At 44.6% G+C, this 14340-nt stretch overlaps 1 protein-coding gene across 2 annotated transcripts in view; it reads right to left on the bottom strand.

The window, feature by feature from the left end:
• Nucleotides 1-14340, bottom strand: part of GPC4 (glypican 4) — a 66466-nt gene that overhangs the window by 13636 nt on the left and 38490 nt on the right. For both annotated transcript variants that reach the window (XM_063421749.1, XM_063421750.1), the window contains exon 3: nucleotides 8402-8793. In XM_063421749.1, the coding sequence (XP_063277819.1) occupies nucleotides 8402-8793 (392 nt within the window). The remainder of the gene's footprint in view (nucleotides 1-8401; nucleotides 8794-14340) is intronic.

The raw sequence follows: 14340 nt of genomic DNA, 5'->3' as shown, positions 1-14340 counted from the left end.
AACTGGGAACAGACAAATGTAAAGGTATCATCTGCTATCCAGATGGTGCAGTCCTTTTAGAACAAAAAAAAGTGGCAGGGGGAACTAAATAACATCTCACACCCAGAGACAAGAGCTCTGAAGGATGCTCAAGTTTAGTAGTTCAGTTGTTTCACTGATAAAAATCCCTTCCTGTGTCACTTGGTGGTAGATGACAGCACCTCCATGCTAAGTCCAGGGGCTTAGCAGTTGATCCTGGCCATCCAAGCACTGCTAGCCTTCAAAGGAGTTCTCTGCATCCTCCTCAGGAAGAAAAATTTGGAAAATGGTGGTAGGATGAGCCAGGTGCTAGAGCAGTTTGAAGCGGAATGAGGAGCAGGAGGATTCCCCAACCCTACTGCTGAAAGCTGCAGCTTTATGAAAGGGATTGCACAGCAGCATGCTGCAAAAACCCACCTGCAGAGCCGTGACCCAGGAGGCCCCTTCCCACTTAGGTTCCCACCTCGCCCCATGAGTGCCGAGCAGCTGCAGCCCTGCAGCATCCCTCGCCTTGATAGTCCATAGGGGTTGATCTTTACAAATCCCAGCAGATGCAGGGGAATCTGAAGCTTCCTTCCTGCATTCCACAGCAGGCAATATGCAATGGTCACTTGGATTAGGTCCTTTGAGCAGACACGGGATGATTTTAAAAGCAAGTGAGGTTTCACTTCCTTCTCCACATAGGTTTGAGTCCTCTGCTGCACAGAGCTGAGCAGAGCGTGATCACAAAGGGGTGATGGAAAAGACAAACCCCAGCCTGCAGCGACTGCCACTCTGCTGCTGATGGATGTAACCCACAGAGAAGCTGTTACTGTGCAACCAGTCACAGGTAAAGAGGAAGATAATGAGGAAATTCATCAATCTAGAATTGGCATTTTATGGTGTCAAAATGCAGCAGGAAGGCACAATCAGAGATCGCTGTAAGGGAGGGTTTGGGGGAAGACTATGAGCAATTACACCTCATTACAACAGTGATAAATGCTTAACTGCTGAGTATCACTGCAAGGAGAACCTTAACCCCTGGCACAGGGCCCGTACCTGGTCCAGACCAGCTCTGGCTCTGTCAGTGGGGTATGCCATATGTTGCATTGGCAATTCTTCACAAGCTTTTAATGTTGGCCCTGCCATGCCAGGTGCAAGCTCTTAAAACGCCATTCTATGTAACAGTAAACCCAGATATGCTTTGTTCTGGGGTTGTGTTTATCTTGGAAAGCAACTCAAGTTCATTCAAACTGTACTCCAGAATGACCCTCAAAACCAAGTAATCTCCTTTCTAATAAAGCAGAGTACCAAAGAGAGCTTTATTTGCTGGAGGGGATTTACTCTGGTAGATTTGAGCCCAGGTAGTAGTGGCTGCAGTGCACATAGCCCATAAAAGCTTCTGATAGAAGTTAATGCACTCCAGTCCCTTCCTTTTATCTTGTGAAATTTATTTCCTTTCCATGGCGTTCCACGCCACTTCAGCAATCCATCACCCTGTTGTTTCATCATGTAAATTACAATTTGTCCATATCTATATGCTTTGTCAAATGTGAAGATTAAAAGCTGCTAACAGATGTGTTTTGGCACCAATCTTCATATCAAACTTGTTCCTTAAAAGTACAGATTTGCACACAATTCACCAAAATTAAGTGAAAAGCAAACAACTCAGGGCTTAATGCAAACATTTCATATTACATTTGTTGGGGTAACATCCCAACTTACATTGACTGGTGAAGGTCAAATCATGTCCCTGTAAAAATGACATGCTCTTGGCATAATAAAATCTGTTTTTTCTTGGTATCTTGTCATACCCATCCCACATCAGAGTTTCACATGAGGAAAACTGTTACACCCCTAGCCTTTTCCATCTTGCTGGCAATTGCAGCTGGATGCATTCCTCTGGCAGAAACATCATCACTAAAGCACACACCTATGGAGTGCAATGCCTTACTCACAGACTACCACAAAACCGCCAGAACTCAAGATAAACTGATCTGTTCAAGCAGATAAAGTTCAGAGAAGCAACCAGATTATCTTTCGTCTCCTTCCCGAGGCAAGGAATAGCTGAGGAAGGATGACAGAGCTCCAACCATGGACAGTCCTGCAGGGAGCTCCCACCAGCTGTCAGACAGCCAGAGCTACATTACATTCTCTCATTCTACCCTCCAGTTAACATTAAGAATGTTAATAATAACATTTTAAATCCTATCAGCTTTAATAACTATTTATAATAGCACTGATAACTCAGGCTTTCTTATTTTCCATGCTTGCACAACAACAGTGTTGCCATGCCAGGAGCATAGCTGTCAGAAAACATAAAAATCCAACTATTTGAAAATAAATGTAGTGAAATTACTTTTGTTTTATACTGTATTTTCTTTGCAAAAAACCGACGGCAATACTGGCTAAAAGACTGAAGGAGTTAACTTCTCGGTGACACAGAAAGATGATTTCAAAAACATACTCTGAAGCTGCCCATGAGATGCTCTAGGTGAGCAGTCATCTTACACAAGTGAGTTGTCATTGATTTTTGGGACCAACACCACTTGCATCATTTTTTCCTTCTCTCAGTGTTGTGCAAGAACATCGTCTTGGCACACACTGGTCCTAACATTCACTCAGCTCACTGTGAGGCAGAACATCACTTGGGACGCTCCCGGTTTGCATCCCCACCCCAAATATTCCAATATAAGTGTTCTGGAATCAACTATGTATTTAACCAATTTTGCTGGCCTGGTGCTAGAACATTAATAATTTAAACAGCATCTGGTTCAACCACAGATTTGGGCCTCTGAAGTCTTGCATAAGGGAACACATTTAGGAGTGATTTTGGGAACTGCATGACTGTGTCTCAACACTTGCTACCCATGGTGACATCTGCTGCAGCGTTATCTCGTGCAAGAAGTTCAAGAGTACATTTATGCTCAATTCTCTACTTACAGCGTGCTCCCCCCAATCCAGACGTGACAGTGCCAAGAGGAAAAGCAGAGCTCCTGAGAATCACATCACCAGGCACTCAAGCTGCTCAGTCTTAACATTCACAAGCTCATCTTCCTCAACAGCAACCCCAGCCCACAACGGGCACAGGGAACCTCAGGATGCCAGCCACGTGGATGCCTCTCCTTCTGAACACTTACATAACAATATCAGGTTCAGTATTTCCTGCTCATGATGCCCTTGGGACCAAAGGGCCTTTCACATCAAGCTTGTTCTCTGTAGGAACAAGCCTCTCCCTGCCTCAGACACCAAGGATCTTGAGGAGCAATCCATTTGCTTTAATGACCAAAGCAGCAGGGACATTTATCTGGGCATCTATAACCAAAATCATCCTTAATTATCCCTCACACTGTTTTCAGAATTAGCAGCAGAACCACAGTGCAGGGCAGAGAAAGAAAAAGCCAAAACCATGTCAGTGGACTGAAGTATTCCTGCATGACACCATCGGCTCCAAATCCACAGTCCTATCCACACACTCCCAATCCTAAATCTGAGCTGACTGCAGCTTCAGCGTGCTTTGAAGGCCTAGCACAGGCCCTCAGATGGCTGGAACTGAGGCAGATGCAGTCACATTCTTGGCAGGTCTTCTCAGGGTCATCTTTGATGTGGAGAAGTGCTTGGTATTGTTTTCTGCATTGATGTTTGCCCCTGGTATGTGGAAGAAAATGTCCTTGCGCATGGCAGCCCCTTGGTTTGGCCTCGTGGCTTGCAACCTGCTGCCTGGACAGCACTGCCTCTTTGGAGGTCCCTCTGCTACACACTAAAAGGGCTCCTTAGTTCCTCTGGCTGTTTCTTAGTTACCCACATAGCATAAGTGTTGTCCCCTCATTGGTTCACAATGCATGCAAGCAACATATTCCACTTCTGTCACTTCCCTGGCAAGGTTGGCTCTTGCTTGAGCAGAATATTTTAGCCTTTGGATAGAGGAACATGAACATTTAGCCTTTGGATAGAGGAACATTCCTCCTGAAAGAGGATTACAGTCACATTCCCCTTAAGTCAAACAAAGGGCAAAAACTGCACAGAGGGAGGTCGGATCTCTGACTAAACGTTTAGATCGTCAAACAGTAACTACAAGGGGCACAATTTCTACCAAAACTGATCTCGATGCCCTACTACTTTTGATGACACAGGCCTTAATTCTTACTCATTCATTGTTTTATTATTTTCATCATTGCTTCTCTTAAGCCAATGGCTGGTCCACATTCAGCACCCATGCCAAAAATCACACAAGCCACAGTTCAGGTTGCTCGTGCAGACCAGCAGTCAACCAATAGCTCAACTTGTGCTCCACAGGTGCCTCATTCAGGACGAGACAGCTCAAAGCAAAAGGGGGTAAAAAGCCACTGGGCTCCTGCTCTGGCTTTGGATCACCTGTGGGAAGGCAATCCCCTGTCCCCCTCTGCACTTCTCTTCACAAACAGTTTGACGAAAATTCCTTTCTTGGCTGCTACCATTACACTTCATTAGGGCAGAAATGCCAATACAAAGAAAGCTGGCCTTCTTCACCCGCTGGGAACATACCCAGAAGCCTCCTCTTGGTTGCTAATGTCAGCAGAGGACAGCAGATGAAGAAGTAGGTGTAATCCTCATATGAAACTGCATTATTTCATATGGCTCATAACTGTGCTTCCAAACGAAACACCATTTGTTGCATATAAGCTGCTGCCTTTCCCAAGGATAGGCTGGGAGACCCTTGCCAGTAGCCCCAATCCTTTGATGGTAGTTACATCCCATGTGGCTTTCAGCACACAAATTCTTGTTGAGGGGGTGATTTGAGAGCCTATGGAGCTCCCAGCAGTTCTGCCTCAAATTATAGGACACAAGAGCAAGAGGGAAAAGTGGTAAAAGAATCCCAAAACAACAGTTCATCAATATAAATTTCCTCAGGGGCTCCAGAAAACTCACACCATCACTGCCAAGTGCAGAAGGTCACACCCACACATCCTGGCCTGCAGAGAGATGGTGACACAGACCCAGGCATGCTTCAGCCTTCGTGGGTGCCTGCTGCTGACCTCCAGCCAGAGCTCCTCTCCCAGCTCCTCCTGGTCAAGCAAAATGCTGTCAGGGAGCCTAGCCCTTGATTTCACTTCTTCCCCCACAAACAGGGACCCCCCCTATACCTGTAGCCAACCTGCACCCCACAAGCTCCAGTACACTTTGCCCTCAGAGGTGTCATGACCCTCCACCAGGCTGTGGGTTTAATGGCATGCAATTACGGGAACATCTCAGCAGCCTGAGAACGGCCCAGCTGCAGGTTCCCATCCTTTTTCAGTCACTCATGGCTCTGGCTTGTATTCGCTTCTTTTTTCCAGCTCTGGCCAGGGCTGGAAATGTCACTGCTGACAGCAATTTAACCCGGCTAACTTCACTGCTTGTCCAGGGCTTAGTAGCAGGAGAGTGATTAGGGGATGGGCAGATTTCCATCTCCTGAAGGCAGGGGCAGGAAGGTCAGGGAGCAAGCACCCAGCACCAGCACAGGACAGAGTGAAGTACTGGAAGCCCTCAGCCCCTTGCACCCAACCTCAGAGGCAGAGCACATCTCTAACAGGCAGAAACAGCACCCTGTACAGATCTGCTGCACAGAACAGATCTAGAAAATACTGTACTTTTTGGGTCCAAAGAAGGGAATTTGAGGGGTGAAGACCTGAGCATTGAAATTGTGGGGTTTAGACAGTTTGAAAAAAGTCTGTGTTTTCCCTCAATACCATACAGCTTTCTCTCTGGTGTGTGTTTCAGCACAGTGGTACAGCTTTTGATCCATTCAAGGCTGAATTTAAAACTATTTTCTAGTGTTCTGGCTCAGAAATCAAGCGTACTTACAGCTTTTCAATATTCTCTCTTCTTTTACCCCTTTATTCCCAAACTCACGCAAGAACAATATCCTTCTAAACGCAACTCCCCAGTGAGGATGTAAAAATAACTAGGATCATTAAAAAGCTATCAAGACTACTGCACTGTAGAGTGCTCTTTGCTCTCCTGATAGTATCCTGGGAAAGGACACAGCTGGGCCTTGCAGTAGTTTGTATTCCTCCTCCTGAAGAATTTCAGTTAAATGATTTTAACTGACTTGTCACAAAGCACATTAAAAGTAAAACTCATTTGCATTCATTTGGAAATTTTTTCATAAAGAAGAATGAAGATTTATCACCCAAGTTAATCTCTGGTATAAGCAATCATTTCACTACAACTCCTGAGTAAAACTAATAAGGAAGAAAAGTCAATGGAGTCATTATACAGAGCTCAGCAAAGTCAGGCTAATCTATATGTAATGTGGGAAGGCCCAAAACACAACTACAGAGCAGCAGGCATAAAAACATCAGCTTTTAAACTCACGTCTCGGATTTCCCATTGTGTCTTGCAGACATACGATGTTAGACTCCCACTGAATGAGATTAAAACACTACAGAAAAGATTATTATTCCTCCTACTGCTGCAACTAAAGCTTAGGTATTCAACAGCAGGGACTTCCGTTAGTCCTTGGAAAAGTCAATCTGTTTTAGGATTTCCAGTGTGACTTGTGAAACTGAAGTGGAAAGTAGAGCAACTGTGATTGTCCACGGCATGTGAGCTATTTCTGCAGCTGCGTGGGACTCTGGGTAGCTTTCCACACTCCTGCAATTAATTCTAAGGTTGAAGGCAACTCTACACTCAAGGATCTTCAAAAGGCAAAGAGAAATCACAATGCCACCTCGGGTTCACGACTGATTCGTAACAGATGCAGGGACCGTAGCCCTTGTGGTTCCGTGTCAAGTCTGGAGACGTTTTGATGAATTCTGAGCAGATGGAGCATAAACACAATCCCTCACCCATGCACATTTACTGCCTCTCAAGTAATTGCACTGTACACAGGCTTAATGGCCAGACCTCCCACCCGAATATTTCATCCACACTCTACAGCAGTGAAAATCCTATCTCCTGACCACAAGAGTTGCCACAGCCACAAAACAAAGGCCACCAAATCTGAAATCCCAGCCAAGAGCAGGCTTGGCCAGTGGCCTGGCACAGAGACATAACACTACCCCTCCCTCTCACCAGGACAGCATCCCTGAGGCTGAAAGGTTTTGTGATCTCCTAAGAGTGACCCCACATGTCACATGCAGAGCTCCACACACCCATCCTCAACCAGCAGCACATTAATCCAACTTGAGAGTCATCTCTATTAGGTGGGGAGTCAAGGTGTCCAAGGACCTAAACCTGTCACTGCTAACTTACAACTCACTCCTGGAGTCTGGGTATTTTAGTTCAGCAACTCCTTCCTTGCTAATATTCTTTGCTCTTCCATACACGTTCAGGCCTATTGCTGGCTGTTTGCCTCATTTTGTCCTGATGAAAAATCAACATGGAAGCAGACTTCTTTTTTCCCCTATCTTCAGAGACAGTATTTTAATGTTATCCCCATAAGTCAAAGAAATCGGAATGATTATATCTTTTCAGGATGCTGTTTGTGCTGCCTACGGAACTGCATTCTGCTTCTATTAATATCTGAATAGCTATTCTTTTTTTTTGCTGGCGCTTGGGTTGATTCAAACTCCTGCCTGGTCTTTCAGTCTCACATTTTATTACTCCATAACCAGGTAGAGAGAAAGTTAACGTCTCTCTGCCCAATTAAATTATTGCAATAAATCTTCCACAGCCCACAGGAAATGAGCTGAGTTTCTTAAAAGGAAATCACTAGTATTTGTTATCTTACATAATCACTTCAAGGGGATTATTGACTGTTCTCTATACCATACAACTCAGACTAAAATTAAAGACAAATCTTATGTCACAAAAGCAGTCATCCCACTTAAACAACTCCAAAGTGATTTATATGAAGAGGGAGGTAAACATTTAAGTGACCAACACATCACAGCTGTTTTATCCCCCCCCATAAAGTGACTTTACGATAAAAGTCTGAGGTCTAACTGGTGCTGCATGTGTGGCACCAAGTACAAGTAGCTTCTGCCCTGTGCAGATGGCTCTAGCTTACTGTTATCACAGAAGTGCTGTTTGCTCATGTGAACTGCCTCTCCCCATGCCCTGGAGCGAGGAGCAAATCATCAGCTGCTCCATAATAGATGCCTGTAGCATCCGTGAATCACTGTAATTTAAAGGCAATATTAAGAAGAAGATACGGACATTACACAAGCAAACATGGTTATTTCCACTGCAGAAGGCGTTTAATTTCCTGTTGTTGTTGTTCCCTAGACAGGAGGAAAGCATCCATCTGGAGAACTGGGCTGCAGCACTGGGCCACGGTGTCATCAGAATGTGACTCTACCACAACAACACGGCCTACACAGATGGAGCTGGGTCCCACCTGTGCTTAGCTACCGCCTTTAGGCACAGGACAACAGGGAGAGATGCTGCCCACCACAGGCCCGAGGGACATGGGGACGAACAGTCAGGGTACGGAGCTCACCGCAGACACTTTGCTGATGACGTCCCTGGCCACGGCCAGGCCCTGCGCGAAGGTGCGGGCGGCCACGAAGGCTCGCGTCACTTGCAGCTTGAGCTTCCGCGGTACATCCCCGAAGGGCTTCAGCTGCTCCGTGTACTTGCTGACACACTCCAGGTACTCATCCGTGAAGTGGTACTGCGGGTTGACCAGCCGGAACATGCGCTCCAGCAAGCGCGCCCAGAACTCGTTGAGCATCTCCTCCAGGTTGACGTTGCCGCCCACGTAGTAGCGCTTCAGCTCCACGAAGAGGTCCTTGAACAGTTCCGAGTTCTGCATGTACAGACGGCCGTACGTCCGCACAAACATGTCATTCAGAGACTTCTCAGCGTTCTCCAGCAGCTCTTTGAAGAACTCTGGGAGAGAGGGAGAGAAGGTATGGTAAATATGGGCACTGGGTTATGTGTTCGCACACTCTACAATCACTGCTTAATTGCAGGATTAGCACAATGAGACCATCATCAAGCTGAAATGGAAAATTAAAGGACTCCCCCAGAAATTTTCATCAATGTCAAGATCTCAAAAATTTTCATTACTTTTCATAAACCAATCCCTGAAACTCTCTACAAACTGGAAGACTTGTACGAGTGAAATCTCTCCTGATACAAGTATGAATATCATGATTAAGAGTCAGCAAAAAGATAAAAAAAAAGCGCAACAGTATCTGATGTTTCCATTTAGACATTTTAAAAGATGTAATTACAAAGAGCAACATATTGGAAAGAAAAAAGGTGGTTTTGTTAAACAGATGTTTTGCACAAATGAATCCTTCTTTCCCGTTCTTGACAATTCATTTTCCAAGATTATCATAAACCAGCCTCAAAAATGAACACATTTTAATACATTTAAAAAACAAATCTAAAAATTGACCTGCAGGTTCTCCCCATCCTGCAAATTCATCATTTCTCAGGGCAGGGCCTGACTGCTTATCAATTGGTCCTGATTGCAGAAGGGACTTCAGATGTTTGTGGCAGTACAAAAACCCATACAATTATACCAGAATTTGCTTAAAATCTAAGGGCTAAACACTTGGCACAAAACCAAGAGGTTTTTAAAATGACAAAGGACAGATAGGGTTTGTAATTTTTATCACTTTCTAAAAGCAAATCCCCACTTTGGTTCATTCTCTGCAGTTCATTCACTGGACAACCCAGAGAGTGGCTGATGCCATGTCTTGGCAGTGCCACATGTGTCCTCAACACTGATAACAAATTGACCTGATGATGATACCACTGCAGAAGCAGTTTAAAGAACTTGTCCTCCAAAAACACATCACCACAACCTTGACATGTGGGTCTAAGCACAAACTACCCTGCCCCAAAGCCTTGGCCTTGGAGATTTAGCATAGATAAGATAAAAAAAAAAAAAAAACATAGAGGAGGGGTCCACTAGGCCAAAAGCATTTGGGCCATTTTGGAAAAAACCTTACTGCTCTATGGCCTTGGGGGCAGCTAAGGGGAGCAAGGTAGGTGCCACTAGGACAAAGCCTCCCATGTCTGTTTGCTGCAGCCCCACAGGGAGCAGCGGCATCCCAGGGAGTGGGCACAGCCGGGCAAGGAAGCAGATTATTTTATGCATGCCACCAGCAATTGAGGATTCTGACCTCTGCTTTTCTGTGACTCATATTCAATAAATATTTTTTAATAAAACATGCCTCTGTGGTTTTCTAAATCCTCAAAGGAGCAATGCTTACAGCTAAAGTTGTTATAAGGGGGAGGGGGGGAAATATTTTGGCCCAGTGCGAATTTAAACCTTGTTAAAAGACATTAAAAGTATGCTGAAGTTCAGATTTTCGTCTTCAAAGTGCTCCAGTACAAACAAAGCCTAACACAGAAAACATTTTCTGGAAAAACTGAAACATTCCATGAGTTCCTGATGAACAAAGTCATGGGGTTCAGTGCCTGACATGGCTGTATATAATGCAGCCTCTTAGGAGCACAAGAGAAATGATCCAGGGAAGAAGAGATTGATTTCAAACACCCAACACGTCCTCTGTCCAATATCAGCAGGAACCTACACTTTCGTTCCCATGACTGGCATTTCCTCTCCAGGAAGATTCTTTTTCTGTTCAGTTTACACTATAGAGATTAGCTTGGTGTATATTAATTTCTAATTCACTTAATCATTTTGAAGGCTCACTTCCTTCCTTTGCTCAGACCTTTTAGTATCACCAAATAAGTTGTTTATTTAAATACTTCTGTACCAGGCACAAAACCTGCTAGATGTGTCAGCAAATTCTTCAAAAAGAATTAGATTTTTGAAATTATATTGATAGCAAACTCATCAGATAGCTCAAACCATCAGTCTAAAGAATGCAAAACAATGTTTTAAGCCAAGGAAGTTATCTTAAGTAATACATCCATATTACCATAACCAATTTATTCTCCTGCCCAAACTCATTTTATCAGTTACACTCCAAAGCTGAATAAACTTTGAAGTTGAATAAACTATACCCAGGCTTTAGAGCTCTTCATGTCTTAGCAATTTTTCATGTGGGCTAGAACCAGGTATGTTCATTAATTATCATGAAAAGAACCCTGCAATCTAATTAGCAGCAAATACCTGTGCACCTGCAGCCTTCCAGCCAGGAGCTCTTCCTTGCCCGAAAGGCAGGCAAATAAAGGAAATGAAAACTTCCCACCAAAACCAGGCACTTCCAAAAGCCCAACACAGCACTGCTGAAGGAGGCAGCATGCATGCACAGTGCTGTTGTCTCTGGCTCAAGCTTCACTCATCATTTTCATGGACAGAAGGCTCCTGTTCTCAGGTGCCACTTCCCAAAGAAGAAGGGGAGGAGGGCAGAAGAGGCTGTGTCTGCAGCCTGGAGTCAGCATCCACCCCTGAACCACCCAGCACATGCCTGTATCTCTGAACATGCCAGATGAGCCAGACTGGATGCCCTGGTGACCAGTGCCTGTGGCTTGGCCACTGGGTGCCACTGCTGGCACCTCGAGGTTCCTGAGGTGGAGGTGGGGTTGGATGTTGGAGGGGTGATGTCAAGCGTGGCATTGGGGATGAAGGCCACTCAACACCATCAAGCAGGGATGGACCCAGCAGAGGAATGTGCATGGCAACTTCCTTCATGCAACGCACAGCACTCTTAGCCTGGTCAGCAGCAACAATTAAATCATATCTATGGATATATTTTAGTGTAGCTATTGGCACAGTGTAAGTCTGCATCCTCAGTTTCTATCTCCACATCAAGAAAACAGCCTGGGCGCCAGAAGGAACATTAATCTTTTTCTCTGTGCAAACTATGGGCATAGATGTCTGCACGGAAAAGAAAAAAGCCCGAAAGTCCTTTTTACGAGGTAAATGCTAATCTGACTAGTAACTCCCTATATCTAATTAGATACTAATTCTCTCCTTCTCAAAAATGAGCTGATTAGCAAACACCAACATAACCCAGCATTAACCTTGCCACCACAAGAAGAAAAATGGCAGGCTCCTCTCTTACGTCTGGACTGTTTGCTGGGTAAAATAAATGACCACCTTTCATTTGTATTAGAGGTTGACTTGTTCTCAAACAAAGCAAACACACAAAGGCCTCAGTTGCTTATTTTACAGCACTGTAAAAGCACGTTTTACAGCTGTGTTGCAAGCAATCTGTACTCATTAAATTATCACTCTGACAGGCTTCCTGTGAAAAGCTGTCAAACGCAAACATTTTTCACACACGACAAATCATACTTTGCCGGTGCTCTCTCAGACACTGCTATCTGGAGGGATGGCAGGCTCTCTCTTCCCTCCAGTTATCTTGTTTAAACTCCCCGGACAAGGGCTGGCCCCTCTTGTCGACAAACAGGCACACACACGGTTGGGAATGGCTTCACAAATGGACCTGAGAGAGCAGCACGTGGCTCCAAGGTCTCCCTGGCTTTCCTGACTAAAAGCAGAGCTTGCAAAGAGGGCTGGGTTACACAGAGAGAATGAACCACAGACAAAGCCTTGGGATAACAAGGCACAGCCAGCTCTGGTCCAAACTGACCATGCCGTACAGCTTCAACACACCTCAGCCAAGACCTGCTGATCCAAAGTCACCTTCTCACTCAAGGTGATGCTCAGGAGGATGAGCTCCAGGCTAAGGGAACCAGAACTGCGGGACCAGAGCCACAAAACCTTTCTTAAAATTTGTCTGTATTGCAAAATAAATCCTGTGTATATTATGGGCTTTGATGCTCAAAGGAAGATGACATTTCCAATGCCATTAACTTTAAGAGGCAGAAAAGGCAGTAATCTGCAGTCAGGCAATCTATAGCTCTGGGCTCTGTTCATTCTTCTAACATTTTTGAATTTCAGGGTAGAATTTCAATGCCCACCACTTAGTGAAAGCCTAGAGATGTCATGAAATAGTAAGAGTGAAAGGATGTGACATATGTGCCATCTCTTCAATAAAAATCCTGGGGAAAAAAGTCTCTGCTTTTGAACAAATCCTTCCCTAAAAGAGCACATTGAGAAACATAACCATAGTTACTTGGCAATTTCCCTTTTTACAAGTAATAAGACATATTACCTCTTTGCTGCTTGAGGTCAGACCAGCTCTGTCAGTAACCAGTGCAGGAGAAGAGCATTGCATCTCCCCAAGCTGCGTCCACATGACATCAGATTCCACTGCCAGAATTATTCAAAACAATCTTTCTTCCAAATTGCAGATACATGAGTTAATCGAAGAAACACAATCACTCCACCCACTGCAAGACAGAGTAAATCCTACCTCCAGACAACACATCTTCTTCTTTTGACTTTCAGATCCAATATATTTTTGATCTTGGATTCATAGGTGTTACTTGAAAATATTCACTCTTTTTTTTAAGTAAGAAGGGATGCAGTGTTTTCCTGTTCCTTGTGCTAACGTTTTCAGATATCTCAAGAGTGGGATTTTCATACAAGAGGGCATTTGCTGAGGAGAGTCCAGTGCTGTAGGGCACAGTCCTATCTAAAACAAAGGCAGCTCCTGGAAATGAGATGAACACATCAAAGGGGCACCTTCCCCTTCACCCACAGACAGATTTGGCATTTCCGTACATGCGCTGGCAACAAAGGAAAAAGCAGCAAAAACTGCCTGGTCTCAGCTGCCTCCTGCCATCTTCTGCCCTGTGTCAGGACCTGAGCACTGCTCCATGCAGAGTCCTCAGGGCTGAGTCCATAGCTGACCACTGCAGGAGTGCAAAGCTGTACTTTCAATTGCTTTATCTTCAGTAGCAAAACATTTATTTCAGGGAATACTTTTACACAGAGAGGCGCAGTACTCCACAGCACCACACTTACTCCTCTTGTAGCCACTGCAAACAATCAGAGCATCAGTGACCCAGGGTTCAGCGCCTAAAACCCCCACGCTTTATAGAACAAAGGAAACCAGTGCAAAAAAAAGTCAAGTCTTACCCAAGAGTTCAGCAAGGCTGCTGAGCCAATGTGCTTGCTAGACACCCATCTGTTGGCCATGTTCAGGTGTGCTGGTGCCCTTCCAGAAGGACACCAGGGCTGCTACACACATTTCTGCCCCCAAAAGCCACCAGACATGCTGCATTTCCCAAGCACCTGGTTTTCCTTAGTTCAGAGCCGAGTTTTCAATTGGCCTTATTCTGTTTGAGGTTTGCAAATGAGCTACACAAACAGATCCCAGGTAAACGTGCAATTACTCAACCACTTTAAAAAACAAATAAAACCAGGTTCAAGCACACATATGGAACAAGCTGAATTTTTATAGGCACAATTAATTAGTTTCAGATAATTTTCCACCCAGCTTTTTGAACATACTCTTAATATATTGTCCAGATTATGATTAATCAAGGACTGTCTGTCTTACCAAAACCTTTTATTTGTTTGTCTGTATAGACAATTATGCTTTCTAGTGTCTACAGGAGAACACTGCCACAAAGAGATTAATTATATTTTCTCCTTAA

This window comes from Prinia subflava, chromosome Z (genome assembly GCF_021018805.1).
Source record: "Prinia subflava isolate CZ2003 ecotype Zambia chromosome Z, Cam_Psub_1.2, whole genome shotgun sequence".
NCBI classification, from domain to species: Eukaryota; Metazoa; Chordata; class Aves; order Passeriformes; family Cisticolidae; genus Prinia; species Prinia subflava.
The sequence above is the reverse complement of the archived record's forward strand: the minus strand, read 5'-3'. Positions and strand labels throughout refer to the sequence as shown.